The sequence below is a fragment of the Equus przewalskii genome, chromosome 2 (genome assembly GCF_037783145.1).
Source record: "Equus przewalskii isolate Varuska chromosome 2, EquPr2, whole genome shotgun sequence".
NCBI lineage: Eukaryota > Metazoa > Chordata > Mammalia > Perissodactyla > Equidae > Equus > Equus przewalskii.
The window spans coordinates 16,561,832-16,585,902 of NC_091832.1; the positions used below are offsets into that span (position 1 = coordinate 16,561,832).

The window sequence follows — 24,071 nt, forward strand, 5'->3', positions numbered from 1 at the left end:
ACAGATAACGTAGGGTGGCCTGGTTGGGGGGCCACCACCCAAGCAGGCTGAGGAGGGCACCCCCAGGGGGTGGACCGTGCATGGGGAGTCAGAGCCTGTCCCGGCAGAGGCCTGGCGTGGCCTTGGATGGAAGAGCACACGCTGAGGGATTCAGGGGTGATGGGACATAGGCTTCGCGACTTGCTCTTAAACGGTTTCCGGAAAAAAGAAATTTTTTTCACTACCCTTTCAACTTTTCTGTATGTTTGTGATTGCTTCAAAAAAAAAAATACTTAAAAAAGAGAGAGAACCAGTTTGGCTCAGAAGAAAGGAGACCAAGGAAGCCAGGAATCAAGGAAAGAGTTTAAAAGGGACAGAGGCCGTCCTGGGCCACTGGGCAGGCTTCTGCACAAGTGGAGTCAGCCGAGGCCAAGAGAGGGAGCTGAAGACATCAGACCAACGGAGAAGCAGGGCCTGAACTCCAAGCAGGATTTTGGATCTGTGATGTGGACGGGTGTCATCTGTCACCATGAGTGGCTTGCAAACCGAGGAAGGATGGGCCCAGCTGGCGGGAGGCCTGAGGGAGGGGTGTCCTGGGCCATAGCAGCCAGCAGAAGACAGATTGGGCTGGGAGCAGGGCAGCAGGGGCCGGGCGTGCTGGGCAGGCAGGCTCCCAGGAACACAGTGGCAGCAGACAGGGACAGACACAAGAGCCAAAATGAGCCCAAGGCAGCCAGGGAGAAGCCAGGCTGTGAGCGAGGCCTTATGACATGCTGGCGAGTGTGGCCGGCAGACTGGGGCCAGAAGGCGGCGGCCAGCCAGGGGCTGGTCAGGGCTTCCAGGGCCTGGAGCCAGGAGCAGGCAGGGCACCTCCCCAGGGAAGGCAGAGAGGAGTGGAGGCGGCCGGCAGGGCCTGGAGGGCAGAGGAGGCTTGTCCACAGGCTGTGCTGGTCAGCCCGCGGCCGGGCCCTCAGAGGCCAGGGAGGAAAGTGTGTTCGCCCGGGGAGCCAGGTGGGGCACAGGCTGATTCAGAAGGAAGGGGAGCCATTCCCTAGCAAGGAGGAGGAGGCCAGGTCCCGCAGACTGTCAAAACGTCAGCAGATCTAGCAGCTGGGCTGCCTCAAATGCATCTCTCAGAAGTTTCTGGGACTCTCAGCTTGCAAGCTCAGGACCTGACTCAGAACTGTGATTTTCCTGAGGTTGGTGACCTCCGGTGGAGGTATTCTGGTACCTCTGGTCTTTTGCCATCGTGCTGAGCGGTCAGACTCTGCCAGTGACCAGGGCAGCTGGGGACTTGCATCCTCCTCTGCGGTCGACAGTGGGGAGGAATGAGCCCCAGGGAGCAGAGCAGGAGGTGGTGGCTTGAATGGGTCTGGACCAGGGAAACGCAGTTCCCCCTGGGGAGCCAGCCACAGGCTGAGCAGCAACCCAGACGCTCTCACTGGGGCTGGAAGCTGGCAGCAGTAGCATGGACATGAGCCAGCTGCGGCCCCCACGGGGCAGGGCCCCCACTGCCCACCCAGACTCCAGCAGGGTATCTGTAGGGTCTGGTGGCTACAGGAAAAATCAGAGTAGTGACCCACAGATGCCCCGACGCTGGTCCAGGCTCTCTTCCTTCCCCTCCCAGAGGCCAGTATGCCTTTAGTCTGCCCCACGTCCTGATGGACCCCTGAATGTCGGCCCTCACCTGAGGTGGGGGAGAGGCTGCTGTGGACACAGTGGGGCTCCAGCAAGGACAGGGTGGGCTCAAGGCCTCCCCAGAGAGGGGTGCCCGTCCCCTCTCTCCCCTGGGCCTCTTCTGCCCAGCATTCAGGGAGGGCCTTCCTGCTGGAGACAACACACTGGAGGCAGCAGGCTAGGCTCCCCAGGTTCCCCGGCATCAGGTGAGCACTGGCAGGATGAGCCCAGGCTACTCACTCTTCTCTCTAGAACAAGGAGACATCTGGACAGGGTCAAGTGCTCGGTCTCCGCGGGAAGGAGCGAGGAGGCAGTTGGGGTTCCAGCAGGCTCTGTAGACCGGCCCGGCTGTCCACACTCTCCAAACCCCACCTGCTGGCTGTCCTGGGGACACGGTCCCTCTCCTCTTGTGGGATGACAGTGCATGAGCACATCCCATGCTTGGAACATTGCTTCGTTCTTCCAGGAGCTCCTCCTGTGTCTCTTTCCCTCCCTGGCCTCCTGGGCACTGGGCTCCTGCCCGCCTCGGCCCACTTCGCAGCGGGATCTCATGTCTGCTGCTGTGTGAGTGAGAGCCCCCCAGGCTGAGATGCAAACCGTGCCGGTGATTCTAGGTGGCATCTGGACAAATGCTCTTTATTTCATTTGTCACATTTTATTTTCATGCATGTTGGAAAACTGTAACCAACACGTGAAACCTGCGAATTCGCGTGTGAGTACTGGGGTGCAGCTGCGGTGGGGGAACCGCACGAGCGTCACTGAGGGCCGTTAAGCCATTCGTGGGAAAGCCACTTCCAGGGAGTCAGGCAGGGCGTGGCAACAATGGGAGGGGCCGCCAGCGATGGGGATTAGTACCCTGGTCCGGGGAAGTTTACTGTGTCTGCAGTACTGGAGACCTGGAAGTGGCCTTGGCTCTGCCCTGATGGGCTGTGTGACTTGGGGCAAGCTCTTAGCCCATCTGTGCAAGTCGCTTCTCACCTGGAGGGTGACACAACAGTGCTGCCTCCCAAGGGTGAGGGGAGGCTAAAATAAGACAGCCTTGAAGGTGCAGTCCCAGCAGCGTGGAACCAGCATCTCTCTGGAGACGGAGTAGTAGAGCCCCTGGGAGGAAGCAGGCAGGATCAAGGCAGGAAGGGGTGGGGCCAGCCGTGTGGCCTCTGGAGCCGGCCCATCTGGGTTTGAGTCCTTGCTCCATCACCTGCTGGCTGTGTGACCTTGGGCGGTTTCCTTAGCCCCTCTGTGCCTCCCTTTCTCTTCTGCAAAGTGGGGAGAGTACTGGTGACCGGGGGCAGGGCTGTCCTGAGGATGAACAAGCTGCTGCAGGTGCTCGCTCGGCATGCACCTGGTACCTGCGATGCACCATAAACGTCGGCTCGTGCACACCCTACAGCTCCACTTCTGGCACCTCCTGAATGGCTTTGCAATGTGGCGATTGAACAGGACTCTGGGCAAGGCTCAGGAAGCACCTCTGAGGATGCAGCAATCGAGCTGAGTCTGAGGATGAGGCACAGTTAACAAAGGCATGGGGAGGGGAGGGGGGGCAGATTGTTCCAGTTGGATAGACCAACTGGCAAATGCAAGGCCTGAGGCTGGAGGACGAGGATGCTGGTGAGGCTGGAGTGGGGAAGCAAGTGGCAGTGAGTGGGGGGTGCCCGAGAGGATGGGGAGAGGTGGGTAGGCCGGGGAGGGGCTGTGACCGTGTCACAGGTGTCAGTGGTGGATGGGGAAGGACCTGTCCCTTTTCTACCAAATGGCAGTGGCCGTAGCATTATCTCATTTCTGTGAGGGGAGAGTGGGAATGAACGAATGAAAATTACTGTAAATTGTAAATCTCCGTGCATTTGGGGCTGTTTTTAAATCCTGAAAGCCTAGGGTTCTTCTAACTCCACCACGCAGATGGCCTAGGGCCTGGCTCAGAAGGAGCCTTTGCCGGACCCCCGGTTCCCTCCAGCACACCCCAGCCTGTATCAGGCCCAGACCACCTCCTCAAGCTCCTGTCTGTGCCCCGTCGGAACTGTCCCCTCTGTCCGTCCCATGCTTCTCTGCCTCGGTGCCTTTGCCCGTGCTGTTCCCTCACCAGGAGGGCCCTCGGCTCCTCTTCCTCTCCAAATCCCACAGTCAACCTGTCCTTCAGAGCCAGGGTCAAACGGCCCCCGGGCCCCCTGACTTCCCCACCCCGATGCTGCCTGCTGGACCTCCTCTCTCCCTCCGAACCCCCAGGACCTATCTTACCTTATCTTGATATTTATTATTTTTTCTTTGGTTCAGACAAATGGATGCTTCCCCTGATGGCCCACCTTAGAGCCCACAGGCAGGCGAAAGCCATTTGATAAAACCCATGTATAGTTTAAAACATGTAAGTTAAAAGATGTAGACATTGGGCCCCATCCGAATGATCTTTGGCATGATACGGTGCCACTTACTAGCTGTGTGGCTGAGGGCAAGTTCACTGTGCCTCTCTGAGCTCAGTGTCTCCATCTCCGGAACAGACATGCCAGTCTCTCCTCACAGGCTGTTGTGGAGTCAGGAGGCTGGAGGACACCGTGGCGTCCGCCCCACTCTCAGCAAACCCCCGTGCAGATCTGCCAGAAACGTCCGTGGGCTCTGTTCCCTTTTAGCCATTTAGGCTGACTCTGCGTCTCGTCTGGACGTCCTTCCAGCCGCAGGGCTGCCTGCTTGCTGACGGCGGCTCTGAAAAGCCCTGCACACGCTGTCAGCAACAGCCATAAGCGACGCTTTGTCCAAGCGGGGCTGGTGCTCCTGGACAGTGGCCGCGGGCTTTCCGGAGGTGCTGTGTGTTGACTCAGTTCTCTACTGGGCGCGGGCCTGGTTCAGGGAAGCACGTGGGGAGCGAGTGGTCGTCTGTTACGAGGTCACAGCCAGTCATGTCATCCCCACGTTGGGAGGCAGGAGGCTTGGGTCGTAGTCCTGGCTCTGCTGTCAGTGTCTGTGTGACCTTGGGCAAGGCCCTCGCCCTCTCTGGGCTTCAGCCACCTTGTTGACCCTGCAAGGCCTCGAGGCTTCGGAGGGTGAGTGCAGGCCTTCCAAAGCCTGGGCTCTCCTTACTTCCAGCCTTTCTGGGTGCTCTGCTGAGAAGGTAGCCAGACCAGTTCTGTCTCTGGAATGCCTCTCCCTCGGCTCCCTGCTTGCTTGCTTTTCTTGGCCCTGATTGCTGTTTTCAGACCTGGAGGTAGCCTGGTTCTGACCCAGAGAGTGGAGGGCGGCAGCTCCCCGCTCACCCGAGGTGCTTCCCCCCATGTGCCTTCTCCCCAGCAGCCCCCGCTCTGCTCACCCAGGAGGGACCCCAGGCACCTTAACCTCTGGTGACGCTGACTGAGGTGCAGTGCAGGGCCCCTGGACTGAGCCCTCTTCCTTCCGGCCGTCAACTTGCCCTGCTGCCCCCCGTCCACCTCCCTCTGTAGTGACAGCACCGTCATGCATGGGGGGGCACGCTGTGTCCCAGGTGCAGAACTAAGCAGGAAGCACTTCTCAGATAGAGTTTCTGGTCCTCCTCCCCACCTGCTAGTACACGCACACGTGTCTATGTCTATACACACACACAGAACCACCTACAGACGAGCGGGTTGAGGCTCAGAGAGGCGAAGGGACTTGTCCGTGGTCAGAGAGGAGCAGAACTGGGATTGAAACCCAGCACTATTTGGCTCCAAATCATGTGTTCTTTCCTTCACAGCCCACTTCTGCTAACTGGGGCACCCTATTTGCTGCATCCTCTGACTCTTAGCCTCCTGCAGGGCAAGCCCCTGGTGAGACCCAGTTCCTGCCCTCCATGTGCCCAGGGCCCGGCCCCGAGTAGACCCCACTGAATGCCTGTGGTTGAGAGATGATGATGGCATTTCTCTAGGGCCTGTCACAAGGGATGGAGTTTGCAGTGGGGAGGCATCCCCTCCCCTTTCCTGCTATCTTTCCATGCTCTGGAGAACATTCCTCTCATCAGCAGCATCTTCTCCAGCCTTGAGAGCGAGAGGGATATGTAATCTAGAGAGGAGCGCTGGGGAATTGGTGCCCTTCCTCTGCTGCTCACTGGCTGTGTGACCTTGGGCAAGTTACCTTACCTCTCTGAACCTCCATTTCATCACCTGAAAAAGGGGAATGGCATTCCCCACCTTACTCATCTCTAGTAAGGGATAAATGAGCTCCTGTAATAAGGAAGATGTCTTGTAAGTGCTAAAGGATTGCAGATGTTTGGTTTGATTGTTATTACTGCTGTTGTCTGTCCAGTGTAGAAAATGGCTGAACAGTTGAGTTCAGTAGCCACAGGCAGAGGCATCATGGGCACTCCCGTCAGAATGGAGACCTTCCTCTTCATCTTGACCATAAAGGTGGCAGGGGGCTGTGTTCAGCGAAGGCGTTGCTTCATTCCCCAGCAGAAAATGAAGACAATCCTTGGAGGCTGGGTCAGCAGCCGTCATCCTTTGAGGTGTGCAGCCCCAGGGTGAGCCCCGGAATTAACAGAAGCAAAGTAACCGGCTCCCAGAGATGACCACTGTGGGGTGCCCGAGGAGAAGGGAGCAGAGGAGGCCGGGCAGGAGAGGGACGACTGCGTGACGCCCAGTTTCCAATCAATGAGATGCTTCTTCAGGGAGCTTAAGAAGCTTCCATTTCCCCTTCACTTACATTTGAGGAGTCCAAAAGGGCCGTGTCCGGGGGCCAGCCTGGTGGCGCAGTGGTTAAGTTCGCACGTTCCGCTTCGGCGGCCCGGGATTCACCAGTCCGGATCCTGGGTGCAGACATGGCACTGCTTGTCAAGCCATGCTGTGGTAGGCGTCCCACATATAAAGCAGAGGAAAGCATAGATGTTAGCTCAGGGCCAGTCTTCCTCAGCAAAAAGAGGAGAATTGGCAGTGGATGTTAGCTCAGGGCTAATCTTCCTCACAAAAAAAGAAAAAGAAAGAAAAGGAGACCATGTCCACAGCAGCCTCCGCCTTGTTTCGTGCTCTGGGCTTGGTTCTCACTGGAAGCTCCTGGTCAGCTTCCAGTGCTGGGAACAGACAAAGTGTTCTCTGCTCCCCAGTCAGTGCACCTTTTAGTCTCTGACAAGATTTCCTAGAAATGGCATTTCTGAAGGATAGCCGAGCCAGCGGTGGTATGAGTTCTGGAAGCTTTCAATAGCCACGTTTCTCATCCTGCCTCCCTCTGAGCCACGGGTCCCTTCCTTCTGTCGTGCTAAGAACTGTCCAGAGCATTCAGAGCTTTTAACTGAAGGGAGGATGAGAATGACCAGCACACAGGGCCTCAAACCATCTGTGACCACACCTGCTGGTGGCTGCGCCCTGACCGCTCCACCCCACGCTCCGCTAGTGCGGACGCTCATTGGGCCGCAGCTTTGAGTGGTCAGACATTTAAGGTGATGGGTTAGTGAAAGGTGAAAGGCTACGTGTAAATTTACGGCTTGTGTGGTCCAGGCCACCAGCCCGGCAGGGGAGTCCTGTCTTGTGTTTTGCAAATGCAAATAACCCAATCCTTTTATTCTCCAACTTGGAATTTCTTCGCAAGCCCTTACCCACCCCTCTACCATCCTGATAGAAATCTAACAGTTTGGCGTGTGTGCTCGGAGGAACTGAAGCTGCCCTCAGCCGCGTAGTCAGCACCACTTTGGAAGCTGGAAGGCTTCACATTCCGAGTCAGCACTTCCATCTTCATCCTGGGATTGGTTCCTCTCTACTGTCCCCTTGCTGGGGTCTTGGAGGGCTTATGAGGGCATCAGCATCCCCACCAGCGTGTAGTGGATTCCTTTACAAACCTGGCCATGGCTGCGGAGGAAAGGGAGATGGCGCACCACCGTCACGACTCCTTACTCTGTCAGCCGGTCCATCCAGGCCGGGGATGAACCATTCTACCAGCAATTTAGCACCAAACCATTGGCTTCACTTTTGAGTTGGGCAAGGGGCACATCCCCAGGCTTCTCAATCTATCCCAAACTGGGGCGCTTGGTTTTCCTTACATTGGTGAAGAATAGCTCCAAGTCAACGGGGGCTTTCAAGGCCAAGTTTGGAGAGAGCAAACCTTCATTGAGCCCCTGCTACAGCGAGGCTCTGTTCCAAGCACATCACCCGTATTAACGAAATTATCCTCACAACCTCACAACCCTGTGAGTATATATAATTATTTTCTAGTAATTTTTAAATTGAAACGTCCCATACATACAAAAAACAATCCAAGTCATAAGTATACAGTCCATGAGCTGTTACAAAATGAATACACCCCTGTAAAGATGCTCAGTTATCCACAAGTCAAGAAATAGGACATTATGACCATTTTACAGACGAAGAAACTGAGGCGCAGAGAGGTTAAGTAACCTGCCCAACATCGCAAAGCTAATAAGGGGCAGAACCTGGTTTCAGCCTTGGGAATTCCAGCTCCTAAGCCCATCAGGCTCTCGAAAGGACTCTTCCTCCACAGAAGGGCTCACAGCAGCCACCCCTAACTGGCCTGTCACACTGAAAGCCTGCTCTGCGGTGGGAAGATCACACTGCCCTCAAAAGGCTTAGAGAAATGGGGCTTTTGTGGAAGGAGTGGCTCAGTCTTGGAGTAATAGCTGGGACGTGTCATCAAGAAACCGCAGCCCAGCCACAGCCCAGCGAGCTGCTCTGGGTCGTCAGCTGCAGCCCCACCATGGGGCAGGTGCGTGCCCAGGGTCACCCAGCTGTAGGAATGAGGCAGGATTTGAACCCGGGTATTCTGACCCCATCACCCCCACCCCCGTGCCTAGTCCCTGTACTCTGCAGCATGCCCATCAGACCAGTGGGTTCTAACTTCACCACATGGTGCTGTGTGACCTCAGACAGGTCCTCTCCCTCTCTGAGCAATGACCACACCCTTCCTTCCTCCCTGTTTTCTCACCCTATCACCTCCAGGCTGTCTGTGGCCGGAGCACCAGGGCAGGTGCTATGTCCATTTAGATGCCAACTAGACCCACCAGACCTTGACTCCAGCTCCCCTCCTAGCATAGGAATCTGTTTTGCCCCAAACCTGAGAGGTCATTTAGCCTGTGCTTGAACACTGCCCCTGGTGGGGAGCTCACTACCACTCAAGCTTGCTTTTCTCCAAGTTTGTAGCTCTAGGATTGGAAAATTCTCCTTTTAAATGAGCCCAGATCTTCCTCCCTGTCCTGGTTCTGCCTGTGGCCTGAGCTACCTCCCAGGAGGCTGACAGTGGTGGCATCTGTGGCTTGAGGTATCCATGAGGTCTTCCACAAACCGGGTTTCTCCTCTGCTCCCAGATGGTGGGGAGCAGATCTGCTCAGGGCAGAGGCCAAGAAGGTGTCTGCGTTCGTGTGATGGTTGGAAGGGCCTCTCTGTCCTTCTCCCTTTAAGATGTGAGTCTGCAGGTCTGGGACCTGGACACCCAGCCCCGCCATGTGCTCTTTAGGTTTCAGTGGCAGGGGATTGCGCCAGCCCTGTCGTGAGAAAGGGTCTGATCTGCCCGCCGTGGTCACCCCAGAGCCTTCAGATGTTCGGGAAAGCTTTGACAGTCCCTAAATCGCAGCCGTTTCCCGGCACAGCCTTGACTCGTGGCTTTTGTTGCTGGATCTTGATACGGTTCACAGCCTCTTCTCGTCGCATTTGCATCTCAGCGCGCATGTATCTCCGTGCTGCAGGAAACACTGAGGTTTCACAGGCCAAGGCAGGCACTGATCAGGCCCCTAGTGTATACACGTATTCGTCAGCTGCTGCTAGAGACAGGTTAGTCACTGTCCCCTCTCGCAGCCCCAGAGCGGGTGCTTCCAGAACACAGCTCTTACTGAACACCTTCCCCATCCCCCACTGCCTGCGAGACACAGGCCATCTGAGGCTTTCCTAAGCCAGTCTCAACATGACCCACCAGCCTCAATTCCTGCTGCTCATCATATCGAATTGTGCCAAGGCTCCCACAATAGAATTCCTGTAAAAAACGTAGACCACAGAGTGAGTGCTCAACAAATGATGGCTGTTTCTTTTTCCATTGATAAGATTACAACTCTGGCTGACTATTTTTGAGTGCTTTTTAGTAAAGAATAAGATATGTATTCAATCTCCAGGATCTGGTCACTGCCCCATTCTGAGCCTGTTTCCTACCTGGGGAATAAGGAAGTGAAGCTAGAAGAACTAAGAGATGATAGTCCTGCTTCGGGCTGGGCTGGATCCAGCCCCACCTAAGGGTGTCTGGGTGCTATGGGCCATTCCATCTTCAAAAGGACAACCTGGAGGGGTCTGGAAGAGTCTGGGGGAGAATCTGGAATCCATCCTGAGTGGAATTGTTCGAGGATATGGAAGTGGTAGGCCTGGAGGAAAAGATTCTTGAGTAGACTGGCAACTTTGGAGACTGTCCTGTGAAAGAGCAGTTACACTAGCCAGAGGTCAGACGATTGGGGGAGCACAGGTTGACAACTTAGCTTAAGAAGGGGAGAGCTGCCAAAGGTGGGAGGCACTGCCTGGGAAACCGTGAGACCCCAGGTGCCAGAGGTGTTTGCACCTGTGGGAGGGTGTGGATGGGACCCGCCTGAAAATGACCACATCAGAGGATGCACACGAGATCCCTCCCACCCCGGAAGTTGGAGGTTTTAAGCTCCTTCTAAGCATGGATGTTCTTTAACAGTAATTTTCAAATAATTTTTAAGGTCACAGAACTCTTTTTACAAAGTTTGGTTTACATAGATGCCTACTCTGAAAAACAGCTTGATGTGGTGGGAGAGGAGGGGGCCCAAACTCCGATGCTCAGCCTGCCCCCTCCATGAATCCTGGGCACAGTTTGAAAGTCATTGTTCTAGAACCCTGCGGGCCAGGGCCTGCTGACGGCTACAGCAGCTCCAAACAATGTGCACATTTCAGGAGTCCACTCCTCCTGGGCAGTTTCACTTCTTTGGGCCCGAGAGGCCCGGCTTCTGGCTTCCTGCTTCCCTCGCTCATCTCGCCAGCTGGTCGGAAACAGGGCCTTGGCTGCATTCTTCGGGCCCGAGCTGGCTTCACCCGAGGCGTGGTGCCTGCTCGGTGGTTCTTAGGCATCTGCACTTGATCGTTCACTCTACAGCATCTCCGCGTAGGGTACCAGTTTCTTTAGAATAAAAGGCACCTGCTATTCTTAGAGCTGTGCTGGGCCTCAGATCCCTGAGCCGCTGCTGTCTTCCTGCAGCTGATGCTGTTAGCTGATGTTGTCCTAGAATGAAAAATCACAACAGCAAAACCAAGGAAGTGGCCCAAAGGGTACAAATGCAAGCCTGCAAAATGGACGCCAGCTTGCCTGGGTGGTGGGAGTCCTTCTGGAAGGTGTCAAAGGAAGCTCCTTGACCTGCTGTCCCCTCCTGCCTCTGTCGGGCCACCCGACCTCTCAAATCTGTGTCCTCTTTCCTCCTGCCCTCGCCTCTGCCCCGGCCAGGGCTCCAAATAGTTACAACACCTCTCCCGGCCGCCAGGCCTCCGGGCCCACACCATCCTCCACCTGCACCAGACAGGGGCGCACAAAACAGCAGTGTCACAGGTCAGCCCCGACTCACCCACAGAGACCCAGATGAAAGGCATTTGTTCTGCAAAAGCCGCTCAAGACCCACCCTGCTGGTCCTCCTCTGATCATCCATGGCACTTCGCACATTGTCTGTGTACCTTTTCTGTCTCTGTTTTACCATCTTTTAAGTGCCTCTTATACACTTGAGACCAAGGTCATAGTCTTATTTCACTTTGTGTTTCTGGCCCAGCCCCGGGCTCAGACCAGGCCTTAGTACGCATTGTTGAGTAAATGTACAGAATACTGCTTAAAAGAGACTCTCCACGGTGGGCTCTGTGCTGTGTCTGGGTTACGTTTGTGCTATGGAATTCCTGGCACAGCAGGCCCGTCCCTGGACGGTGCATTAAATACCCCCACCCCGGGCATTGGGATGTGATGTAATTTATGCAGAACCCTGACGAAAGGCAAATCTACTCAGCATGAATGCCCCTGTGACCCACAGCTCAGCCTCCCCATTTCATTTTTCACCAACGGGTGTGTTTCCTACCTCTTGGCTACTGAATATTTTTAGCAGCTACACAGTTCGGTAGGCTGTGCCACCTGGCACTTGCTCTTCCCACAGACATCCCTTCCCTTTTGAGCTTTATTGGGAGAGCAGCATGTCACCGCCGACAAGCTGGCCAGCTCGCCATGGCCGGACCTCCCAGGGCACAGTGACCACTGGGAACCGACCCTGAGCCTCCCTTCACGGGACATAGGCCGCCCGTGGAATGGGCCTCGGAGCGGCAGCATGTGCATTTCTGATCACACCTTCCTCTTGCTTTGTGTGATTGTACCCGAGTTGTTGTACCCCTGGGGGAGAAGCATATTTGGCAATGAGATCATAGTAGAATTAGAAGTTTGGCAAACCTTTAAAATATCCAGATTTGGAGGAGAGGTGAGAGTTTCATGATACAATAGTAATAATATAAGGAAAAGTCAATACCATACGTGCAGAATAGGCTCACAGACTCTCAGACGAGGAAGGGAACTGGAGGCCCTTGAGTTCATCCCCTCGTTTAAGGGAAAAATGCAGCTCGGTGGAGAGAAAAGTTGTGAGCTGAAGGTCAGACGTGCCCCTACAAGCTGCGTGGCCTGGCGGAAATTACTCTGAGCCAGAAGTTTAGGTCTGGGCTGGATCTGCCTCTCCTTCTATTTGATTTGCCTTACACTGTGTTTTTTAAAACAGGCAATTTCAAGCCTTAGAATTGTATACCAGTTAATCACCTGAACTTTGTAAAAGGCAACCTGGGTTCAAGTTCTGACTTTGTTAACTTACTGGCTGTGTGACCTTGGGCAGGTTACTCAACCTCTCTGTGACTCCGTTTTCTCATGTGTAGATGGGGACGGTTGGAAACTCCGTCTCATAGGGCTGCCGTGCGGTTTAAATGAGGTAATGCATGCAAAGCGTTGAAAATAGTGTTTGGCATCCAGGAAGAGCTGGATAAGGGTATGCTAACATTATTAGTTTAGAAAAAATCTCGATCTGTGGTTTTCTTGAAAACCTGGAAGATCTGACAACCGCATGCAACACTTGGCTGGAAAGGCGTAGCCACTGTCCGTTTAGAGAGGGCCTGTGCCCTGCCTTCCAGCTCACTTCAGTCCCCACCACGTCCCCCTCGTTACGCCTCTTCTGCCTTGCTCAGTCATGTTGCCAGTCTACCCTCATCTGGTGCCCTGAGCCTCTATTTGGTCAGGAATAAATATCCTATTTAAATTTATTGGAATAAACATGGAATATTTAACAGATAAATATTTTACAGCATCGTTGTGGGCGTAAAGCTAACCCAGCTAAAGCCCCTTGTGTCTCCGTGCTGCGGTAACCATAATTCCCTCCTACTCCGGGGTCTCCCAGCCTGTTCATCTGGCCTCTGAGTGAAAGCGCTAGTGACGGGGGGCTCAGTACCTCGCAGAGCAGCTTCACTGCTGAGTCTTTGTCATAGGCAGAGTCCCAGAACATCAGCTCACCCATCGCCTTGCCTGAAATGCCGTTTGATTTCCACCACATCCCCTCTTCTGGCCTCTGGAGCATCGGGCTGTGCCGTCTCCTTTGGGAGCTGTGCACTGAGTTCCCATGTGCTTGGTGGAAGCTGCAGGTTTCAGAAATGCCTCCAAAGAGTCTAGAGCCACAACCCCAGCTGTCATGTGCTGAAAGTTCACGGTCAGGCAGCTCAGCCTCACCGGTTGTGGGATTGGAGGAGAAGTTGCCAAAGGTGGGAGGTCATACTGTGTCCTGCCTGAGACCACTGGGGTCAGCTCTGGGTTCCAGTCCTTGTTTTGCCACTTTCTAGCCGCCTTGTAACTTTGGGCAAGATGCTACACCTTCTGTTTCTGTTTCCTTCTCCACTGGATGAAGATGGTAAGACCCTCCTGATCAAGGCGTTGTTTAAGATTCTTTCTTTTCCTTTGAGTCTGCGCATCTTAGAGCTACAGCATGAGGGTAAAGACAGATCCAGAAGATCCTAGCAAGTCCATGCCCCTCCTGGCAGCCTCGCTCATCTCCTGACCCCAGGCAGCTAAATAGAAAAGGGGCTTTCAGGTGGGGGTCTGGAACCCTTGGTGCCACAGCCATGGTCAGAAGACCCAAGCTCCAGCCCTGCTCTGCAGAGTCCCCTTGCTGCGTGGCCTCGGGCAGTCCAGATGTCTGGTCTCAGGTCCCTCTAACTAAGACATTCTGGAATCCACAGAAACGGCTCTTTTCCTTTTTTCTTTCTTTCTTTTTTTCGTGAGGAAGATTGGCCCTGAGCTAACATCTGTTGCCAGTCTTCCTCTATTTTGTATGTGTGATGCCTCCATAACGTGGTTAGACAGTGGCGTGTAGGCCCGTGCCTGGGATCCAAACCTGTGAGCCCTGGGTTGCCAAAGTGGAGCGCGTAAACTTAACCACTATGCCACTGGGCCGGCCCTGGCTCTTTTTCTTTAAGAACAAAACCAAACATTTTCCAGATTGGCTGACACCCCTGGCTTGTCAGGGCAACAGAAGACAGGCAGGTGGTGGGGCTCAGAGAAATGGCTCCCTGTCCTGGGAGCCGTGAGTCCGCTGCACCCAGACCTGGCAGACAGGGACTGTCTTGCAGCCTTGAAACAGGCAGGGGGGTCGGTCACTTCTCCCCCTGGGCAAGGGGCAGCCTTTGGGGAGGGGAGAGGAGCCAGCAGACCTGGGAGGCAGGACCTTGCCCCTGGGGCCCCACCATGGTTTTCTGGTTTCCTGCGCCGGCTCTTTCAGGGCATTTTCCTGCAGCTGTCAACACCTGTGGGTCCCGCCCAGAGCTGGCGGCCTTTCAGGAAGGGATGGGTGGAGAACGATGCTGCTCTCGTTTGCTGTGGTGTTACAGGCCCTGGGAATCCTGGAGAAGGAAGGGGTGCAGGAAGCCTGGGTCAGCATCGTCTGAAGGTACTCATGCAGCAAGTCCGCGCAGGGCCAGGGAGCGAAGGGGCAAGATCGCTCACTGGGTGATCTTGGCCACGTCACTTGAACTCTTTGGGCCTCTGTTCCCTTTTCTGGGGACAATGGTAAAGTGTTGATGGGAGCACTGAATAAGGTCAGGCATGTGACAGTGCTTTGGTATATCTGAGAGCAATGAAGATGGACCATCTACAAGGAAGGGGAAGTGACTTGCAAGGTCACCCAGCAAGTTCCAGCAGGATCCAGAACTCAGACACAGGTCTCCTGCAGACCTACCATATGAGCAAAGTAGCTCCTAAAGACAGTGGGCCTTGTTCAGCCAGTCCATCGTGGTTAGGAGGGACCAGCTGTGTGTGGCAACCTTACGGAGCACACAGCATCAGGTTGAACTTGTGGAGTTGTGCTCAGGCACTCATGGAGTGGGAACATCAAGGCTGAGAGTCTGGTTATAGCAGATGCGAGGAAAGAAGGCCGTGGCTTGGCTTTCTCGTGTGCGTCGGATGAGTATTTACTGAGCACCGGCTGGGTCTCAGGTGCTGTGTTAGGCCCTCGGGATTCACCAGCGAATGAGGTAGATGCAGTCCCTCCCTCATGGGGATAATGTAGACACTTGTGAAAAGACCATTACAGTACACACAGCTGGACAAGTGCCATGCAGGAGGAGTGGGTGGGACACCCCAGGCCCAGAGGTGTGGGAGAGGGCTCCACAGGAGGGGGCCTTTTGGCAAAGGAGCAGAGGAGCTGGTTACATGAAAGCGGGTGGTGCTGGGGCAGGCGGAAGGCCAGAGGAAGGGGCCTCAGAGGCACCGGATGGCGTTTGATGTGGTTGTTGAGGAATGCGGCAGGGAGGGGCGATCAGAGAGACCTGATGAGAGACAAGCTGGAGAGGTGGCTGGGCCAGGTGGTGCCCGGGGCCTTCCGTGTCCTCCGAGTGAAGGGGCAGGGCTCTATGCCGAGAGCAAGGACAGGAGCGTTGAGTGGGGCTCCCAGGCTGGGAGGAGTGGCAGGACCGCATGTGTCCTGGGAAAGCTCCCACAGGCTGTTTTGTGAAGAAAGGATGCAGCACTGTAAGAGGGAGGATAATGGCCCCGGCTGGTGGGGGCAGGGAGGTGGACCTCCTTGGAGCTTATGTTGGCCGTAGCATTGACGGGTTGTGGGGATGGATTGAATATGAAGGGGAAAGGAAACGGAGGCACAGAGGATGGAGCCCAGGCAGCTGGCCTGGCCAGTCAAGGAGGTGTGCGTGCCATTTACTGAGAGGGGGACCCAGGAGGAACTCATACAGGTCGGGGGACATGGAAACATGGTTCTGGGCACATGGGGGGTGAGGTGCCAAAAGACCACCAGGGGAGATGCCGAGGGGGCAGTTGGATGTGGAGCAGAGAGGTCAGAGCTGGAGAGAGATGGGGGAGCCGTCAACATCCAGGGGGAAAGTCAGGCCACGTAGCCTGGAAGCACCGGCATGGGAAAGGGAGGCAAAGAGGGAGCCTGCGGAGCAGACCCAGTGGGAGAGAATGGGGTCACCAAGCCAAGCAGGCCCCTCCAGAGGCGGGCAAGAGGACAGACAGCATGAAACAGCTGTCCTTCGGATTTAGCAGCTTGTGACCTTGGCGGAGCTGGGCTGCAGTGGGCTCAGGAGTGGGGGTGGTAAGGAGGCCGGGACAGCCCTTTCCAGGCTGGGGTTGAGAAGGGAAGCAGAGGGAGCAGTAGCTGGAGCGGGTTGGGGTCTGAGGAGGCTTTGGGGCTGGTTGGTTGGTGCTGAGAGAGAGAACTACTGAGCTTGTGTCGTGGTGGTGGAAGTGGTGGAATGTACCAGAAGAGGGAGGCCTGGAAGCTGCTAGGGATCAGCTGCTGATCCTGAGCTGGTTGGGGGTTGGCCTCAGGCGGGAGGAGGGTCCAGCCCACACTGACTGCTGTCCCATGCCTGTCCCTGGACTGGGCCCTTTGGGAACCACAAAGCATGCTCGGACTCTAAGTCCACCCTCTTCCAGACCATTCCCCACGTCCGGGCAGTATCTTCTCTTCGAGACTTTATGTTTGTCTTTAAGACAACTTTGATCAAGTCTAGACTCCTTAGGGTGGCATTCAAGGCCAGAGGTGGTCCAGCCTCTCCCGCCTGTCTGGCCTCATCTGCTCTCACCCACCAAACATTCCAGGCCTTGAACACTCCTGCCTTTGCTCCTGGGGTCCCCCCTCTGGAGTCCTGCCTTCCTTCTCCATCTCTGATGGTCCTCCCTGCCCCCTCCCAAGCCAGGCTCCTCCCTTATGCTCCCCAGCTGGCTGTGCACACCTTCCCTGGTGTGTGACCAAGTGTTGTATGGGGTTGCATATATGCCTCCCCTACCCGACTCCTCCAAGTCAAGGCACCGCCCTTGAAGTCTCAGCGTCCTTTCTCGGTGTGTGTGTGTGTCTCTCTTCGGGAAGACCACATGTGGTTTAAGCTCACTGTGGAGGAAGAAGTGAAGGGTCTGGGAGCAGCTGTGATGGATGCACCCTAGTGCGTGCTGCTGACTTGGCTTGGGCATAGAGTGAAGCCCAGAGATGGCAGAAGTCCGAGTGGCTGTGGGCCTGTGTGAGAGAGCCCGCACAGCGCCCCCACAGTAGGGGTACAGGGAAGGGGCACGCTGGAGGACGCCGTTGTGGTTGGGAGTCGGAGGGGAGGAGAGGTCATGGACCCGCCGAGCAGGGCCAGTGGAGGTTGATGTCCAGGAGGTGGCAGAGCCTCCAGCGCTAAGAGGAGACCAAGCCGTTCTCACCTCTTTCCTCTCTTGCTGGGGAAAGGGCACCCCATCTCAGACTGGGCCCCAGGGGAACCCGGCAACACGGTAATTAAAATCCAGGTGTGGGTAGCTGGTTTGGGTCCAGGAGGCTTGCTGCATGGGGTGAACCGCTGTCCCTGGGAGGCAGACACCGGTGTTTGCCCATAGAGTGCTCTTCCTAAGGGCAAAACCAGTCATTTCTCCCGCCAGCCCCGTGGTCTTCACTTCCTCCCCATGAACACGAGCTGGCGCTTTGCCCTAGATCAGGGGAAGAGTGGGCCCTCCCTACCTGAGGACTGGGCCCTGAAACTGCCCTGTCAGGGCCCGTGAGGGGAAGAAAGGGCGGTTTTAGAGAACTTGAGAGGCCTCAGTTGGCTAAAGCTGAGGGAAAAAAAAAAGCAGGCTCCGCCTGTACTCATGGACAGTAGTCCGTATGTGAGTGTGTGTGTGAGAGTAGGGGGGAAGTGTGCTTGTCACTGTGTGGGTGGGGGGTTGGTGAGTGTGTGTGTGTGTGAGTATATGAGTGTGAGTATGTGTGTATGTCAAGGTGTGTGTGTGAGTGTGTCAGTATGTGAGTGTGGGTATATGTGAGAGAGTGTGTGTTTGAGTATGAGAGTGGAGAGGTGGTATGTGTGTGTGAGAGTGTGTGTGTGAGTGTGTGAGGGTGATCACTCTGCTGCTGGCTGCCAGCCCCCGCTTAGAGTCCCCTCTTTCAAGCCCATCCTTGTGATGTCCTCTCAGCTGTAAGCTGATCACCCCACTGGAGCAGGATTGAGTCGCAGCTGCTGTCTCTGCCTCACCTCTACCCAACCACCTCCCCGCCCCCCAGAGTTCGGGTGTGGAGCCCCCCCGGACAGAGGCGTGTTGTGCAGGGTGGGCATTGGAGGCGTGCTTAGCAGGCCCAGAGGCCGTACATGCCCCAAGGCCCCCTCATGGGACCTCCAGGCTTCATGAATCAGAAAGCTCTCCTGGAATTATGCCAGGACCCCCTGCCTGGCCCATTGCCCATGGCAGCCTTCGCTGCCCTCATCGGGGGACTTGCACATCTATAGCATTAGACCAAGAAGGCAATTTGATGAGGATTGTGCTGAGTGAGCTTGTGGGGGTCGAGCGCGTTTCCTTCTAAGTGGAAATAAGAGCATTCTGATTCGGCTCCAAGAGCGTCATGGCCCTGAGGCCCAGCAGGTGAGCCGGCCACCCCAGGAGGCTCCTGAAAGCTGTTGGCACTTCCCACTGTGACCTCAAGTGATCCCTGGGGGCCCCGTGAGAGGCGAGGGGGCTGGAGCCTGGGTCCTGAGAGCTTCCAGCCCTGCTGGAGATGAGGGAGTGCAGGCCTCCTGCTTTCAAACCGAGGACAGGGGAGTGACGGCCGTCCCTCGTGCCTCCCCGCACACGGCGGCATCTGGGCGGCTTCCTAGCAGACTGCTTTAGCACTTGCTGCCCCTCGTGGGAGGTGGACAGGCAGGTTCAGGGCCTAGTTCTGCCCCTTTCTGGCTGAGGGAGCCTCGGGCTCGCAAGGGCTCCTGTCGGTGACCATGACTGAATTCGGGTGAAGGGCCAGCGCGCAGGGAGCACTTGGTAAACGACCGACCGCTGTTGGAGCTGGGGTTGTTATCTCTTCTACTCTCTTTGTGACTGGTGGCCCAGAGTGGCTGGGCTCTGTGAGCAGAAGCTGGTGCTGAGGCTCAGGAACAGAGGCCTCCCTGCAGACCTGTGGCTTCATCCCCGGCAGGAAGCGCCAGGCCCTGCTGCCCCTGCAGGGAAAGGAGGGGCAGGGCCCGGGCCGGGGTCCCTGGCAGATCCCGCGGTGATCGATCGCCCCCACCCCATGCTGTGCTCTGGTTCCGCGTCCTGCTCTCCCGATGTCCGTCCTGGGCTGCATGCAGCTAGGAAGCGCGTGCGCCTTCTGAGGTGGGAAGCTGCCTCTTCTCCTCCTTTTGTTTTTCCTTTACCATGACGCCTGTTGCTCATAGGTACAAATCAAACGAAGAGTATGTTTATGTGCGAGGCCGCGGCCGAGGGAAATATGTTTGTGAGGAGTGTGGAATTCGCTGCAAGAAGCCCAGCATGCTGAAGAAGCACATCCGCACCCACACTGACGTCCGGCCCTATGTGTGCAAGCACTGTCACTTTGCTTTTAAAACCAAAGGTAAGAGACAGTCAGCTGGGGCACAGCCCCTGCCCACAGCAGGGGCTCCCCTCAGGGAGCCCCAACACAGAGCCCAGAGGCCCAGACCTCTCTGCCTGGGGCCTGGGACCCCCCCACTTCCTGGGTTCCCCACTGGCAGAGCAGCCGGCCACAGACCGGGCAGTGGCGCCCTGGCTGCCCCCGCCCATCCTCTTGGATCCCACCCGGCCGGGCGGCGCTCTTGTGCCCAGTCCCTGGTTTTGCTTTGACCTCATCCCCCCTTCCTTCTGCATGTCTCCTTAGCCCTCTGTCCACCGAGCCGATGAGCTCCAGCATCCGCACTCGTCACTGCCACTCTCGCGTTTGGAAATCCATTCCACTCCCAGCCACTTAACACACTTCGCATGGTCACTTCTCATGCCAGAGTTCACCCCTGCCTCCACCCGCCTCGCCACTCGGACCACGTTCCTGCTCCGCCCAGCTTCTCTGCAGCTCTCAGCACAGGGCCCGGCTCTCCCCACACCCAGAGCGGCAGGCCTGTCCTTCCTGCCCCTGCCACACTCCACAGCAGGGTCAGCCCAGGCTCTGGCGGTCACCTGGGAAAGGAAGGAGGACTGGCCGGTGAGGGTGTGCAGCCAGAGAGCTGTGATGGGAGGCAGTGGTGGCCTGGCCTGCTGCAGCCCCCCCAGCGCCTGGCGTGGACGAGTGGGGCTGGGTCCCTGGGCCTCGGATCGAGCTCTTCCCTGCTCATTCAGGCAGGGAGGACATTGCAGCGTGTTCCTTGCTTCCTGGTAGCTGAGCAGACGAAGGTGCCTCAGAGGGAGGCCTGGGGCTCCCGACACTCTGGTGGCTTCAGCCTCTTGTGTTCTGCAGATTCTTGGCCAGGGTCTGGGCATCAGGGTCCTGCCTTCTCCTTAAGCAAGCTGGGGGCCTCCACGCCAGCCCTGGCTCGAGCCATGTGGTTTGCAGTGGATGGACCTGGAGAGCAGATTCAGCTCTGCCACTTGTTGACCTTCCTCCTGTTGGTAAAGCTGCTTCCAGCAAGAGAGGTTGAGCGGCAGCTCCGAGGAGGGCCTCACCGAGTCTCAGCCCTCCTCACTTCCTCCACCTCTTGCTGGCCCCTCTGTTCTCTCTGTGCTAAGTCAGGGGGCAGTTTATCACATCCCTGGCTCATGGCCTCCTCTCGGACCAGGTACCTGTCTCTGGTCTCCTAACCCTGTTAACCAACCCCCTGCCCGCCTCTGTGCTCTAGCCATCGTTCTCAAGTGGAGCTCAAACTTTCCCACGAAGATTTTGGGGTGAATGGAGGCGCCCACCCTCCTACTTCCCATCTCTGGCCCTCTTCTCTCTTGATGGCTCGTAAACAGTGTCCCAAAGGGCTCCCGGAGAGGGCAGATAGGCCTGGAGCCCTGACATGTCCAGGGCGGCTCACCCAGGGTGACTCAGCCCTGGTGGGGGGGCTCTGTCCCCAATGTGTCCCCCACAATCCCACTTCCCCTGGCCTTAGGTGGCCAGTTGGGACTTTATGGAGGAGAGAGATGGGAATAATTGGCTGACGGTTTAAATAACAGTCTTTGATTCTGAACGCCAGAAACCTCTTGTCTAAGCCCCCCTTGAAAGAAAAGAAAGTGGCTCCCCCAAAATGGAAGTGACTGTTAAAGCTAGAGCTGTAACTAGAACCCAGGACCCCTGCCTCCTGGCATCACCCCCATCATCTTCCTCTGTGAGCAGTGTTCCCCATTTTCTGGAAGAAATGGTAAAACCAGGTGGCCAAACAGGTGGCCTCCAGCATGGATCCCAGCTGCTGCCCCTGCTCCCAGGGGGTGTCCAGGGGACCACACGGTGCCATTCACAGCATGAGGAGCCTAGTCCTTAGAGCGCCTCCCAGCCCCAGGCTGCACAGAGCTGCCCACCACCCCAGGGAGCCATCACCCAGCCACGGCCCATCCGGCTGAGTTCCCAGCCAGAGCCCAGCGGTCTCTGTTCCATTCCCACTGCCTTTGTGGAGAGAAAAGCCCTGGTGTTTCTTTGCCTGAGAGAGGCCTGCATCCTTGGTAGGAACATAGCTTTTTACCAAGGAGATGCCTGACTTGGAAGCCATACCAGGCCCCTCTGAGCCAGGACAGAGTCCTGGGGGTTGAGAGTGCGGAACCTTGGGGAGGGGCTGCAGATTCTCTGCATGCCCTGGCCCTGGAGCCCCAGGATGTGGAGCCAGATTGTGCGGGCTCTCCCGTGCTGCCCCGAAGGCCTGGCTCTCCACCAGCCATCAGGAGGTGTGCTGCGCTCTCCTCAAATGCTCCCAGAGGCTTCTGGAAGACAGTACCTTCCAGAGCAGAAGCAGTGAGCAGATCTGAAACAGTGGATCTCACACTCAATGACCGCAGAGAGGGGCCGGTTGGGGGGCCGCAGGGTAAAGCCGAGAAGGCTGGCTCTTGGCTGTCTCTGCACTCAGGACAGTGAGGGAAGCAGCCGGCACTGAGGTTCCTCTTCCTTCTAGGCCACGAGCCATGTGTCTTCCTGGAGTGGTGGGCCCTTCAGCCATCACTCAGATACCACATGCCCCTCCTCTCGCGGCTCCCAGCCCCCATCAGGCTGCCTCCATTTCCTCCCAACCTTCAGACCCTTGGGCTCTGGCCCAGCCAGGCTGTGTGAGGGCTGAGGCTGGGCCTGGTGGTCCTGGGGGCCCTCCATCACCACCCCCTGGCTGCGCCCGGGCCCAGAGAGTCCTTCTTGTCCGTCTCTGTCTGCCTGTCTATGTCTCTGTCTCCATGTTAGATGTTGTGGTGGCAGCTCCGGCCCCTGGGCACTATCTGAGGGGTGTCGCAGTGGGTGGGGCCGGGAAAGGCCTGCCAGGATGTCCCTGTGGAGATCTGGGGCTCCTTCTCTCAGACGGTTCCCAGAGGCCAGCAGAGTGGCTTTGCCATGTACAGGCCCTTGCGCCGATCGCCTCGGGGGACACAGATGGCAGTTGTGGGTGGGCCTCACGTCCACCAGGCCGCGGGGACAGAGGGAGGGCAGTTGGTCAAAGCCAAACGAGGCAGACAGGGTCATTGGCTGATTTTATCAGCAGAAGTTTCACCTCTCTTCCAGATGTCCATCATTTTCCTTCCACTTGCCTTTCCTCCTTCATTCCAGTTCTGTCTGGCTTTTGGTGGGGGCCTGGGACAACTATGAGAGGCTGTGGGTGCTGCTTGGCAAGCCGGGGTTCTGCCCCTTGACAGGGAAACGGTGCCCAGGCCAAAAATGACACCTGTGGCCATTTGGTACACTTCCTTCCGTTCACAGAGGAGGAGACAGGCCCAGGGAGGGCAAGTCTGGGAGGGCGCCGGCTAACGCTCAAGGCTGCTGGTTCAGCTCCTGTGACCCACATGTCCTGTCCAGGCAAAGTTGCCTCAGACTCCTCCCTGCAGCCTCCAGGGGCAGGGACAGAGGAGAAGCAGGCCTCAGGGGGCTGCCTGGTGCCTTCTCCTGGGAACCCTGAGCCCAGACTGAAGTAAAGCCATTTGCATCACAAGCATCATCTCAGCATCCCTCTCCTCCACACACAGCAGAGGTGGCAGAGTCCCCCGTGCTCAATAAAGAGTGACTATCTTGGGAGGGAGGCTGCACATGGTGTGAGAAGGAGGGAGATTCCACGTGGTGGGCATCTGCTCTCTGCCAGGCACACTCTGCTGCCATTTTATGGGTGTTTTCTCATCAACGCTTCCGGGTGTCGCTGAGAGGTAGGTATTTCTTTACAGTTGCAGAAAGGAGGGCTCAGAAGGTTAAGAAACTTGCCGGAGAACACACAGCTAGCAAGTGGTAGAGCCCGAATTCAAACCCACGACCCTCAAGCTCCTAGACCATCCTGGTTCCATTCTGCTAGTATAGAGTCCTGAGGCCATTGGAGTCCTGAGACCTGGTTCCAGACGGGGCTCTGTGCTAATGAGCAGTGTGGCCTTGGCTGGCTGTTTCACCGTGTTGGTCAAGAGGAGCCCTCCCACACATCCCAGCCAATCCTCTTCTCTAATAGCACCTGGACCTGGAGTTAGAGCAGAGCAGGAAAACCCCAGGCCTGGTGGGGGTTGGGTTCATGGTCTGTGAGGTTCCTTCCAACACTTTACCTCCGTGATGAGAAAAGCATTTCCCACGCAGGGTTATTATGCACCATTGTCCACTCAGCATCTGACTTGGTTGAATAGAGACCCAAACCTTCCAGGCAAAACATGTACAACAAATAATGTCATAGCCAGAATGAGCAGTATTCATAGTCCTCTATGTCTGGGGTAGTCAAGGGACAGTGGGCTGGTTCCAGAATCTTAGGGCACAGTTAGTGTCTCTGGCCCATGGAAAACTCCAGCTGCCTTTACCACCCCTTGACATCCTACTCAGGCTCTGCCTCCTCACCACAGTGATGGCAGAGGCCCTTGATGTTGGATTGGGACCTTTGGGGACCCGCTGGCTGCAGGATGACTCTGGAAGTTATGACTCTGCTCCCCCTTTGGCCAGAAGTAGAAGATCCAGTTTTCTGTCCAGTTATAGGAGAAAAATTTGAGTTGGGAAGGATACAGCCATGGACCAGGACTAACGGGAGGAAGGAAAGGGCTCCCCTTCCACCCCTGCTGCCCTTGACCTCCACACCCCAGGGAATCCCAACTTAGGGTTC

General features: G+C 56.5%; 1 protein-coding gene across 5 annotated transcripts in view; it reads left to right on the top strand.

Annotated features, from left to right (window-relative positions):
• The window catches only part of HIVEP3 (HIVEP zinc finger 3), a 482,443-nt gene that overhangs the window by 448,796 nt on the left and 9,576 nt on the right, over positions 1-24,071 (top strand). For all 5 annotated transcript variants that reach the window (XM_070610044.1, XM_070610048.1, XM_070610046.1 and 2 more), the window contains one exon: positions 19,272-19,447. In XM_070610044.1, coding sequence (XP_070466145.1) covers positions 19,272-19,447 — 176 coding nt within the window. The remainder of the gene's footprint in view (positions 1-19,271; positions 19,448-24,071) is intronic.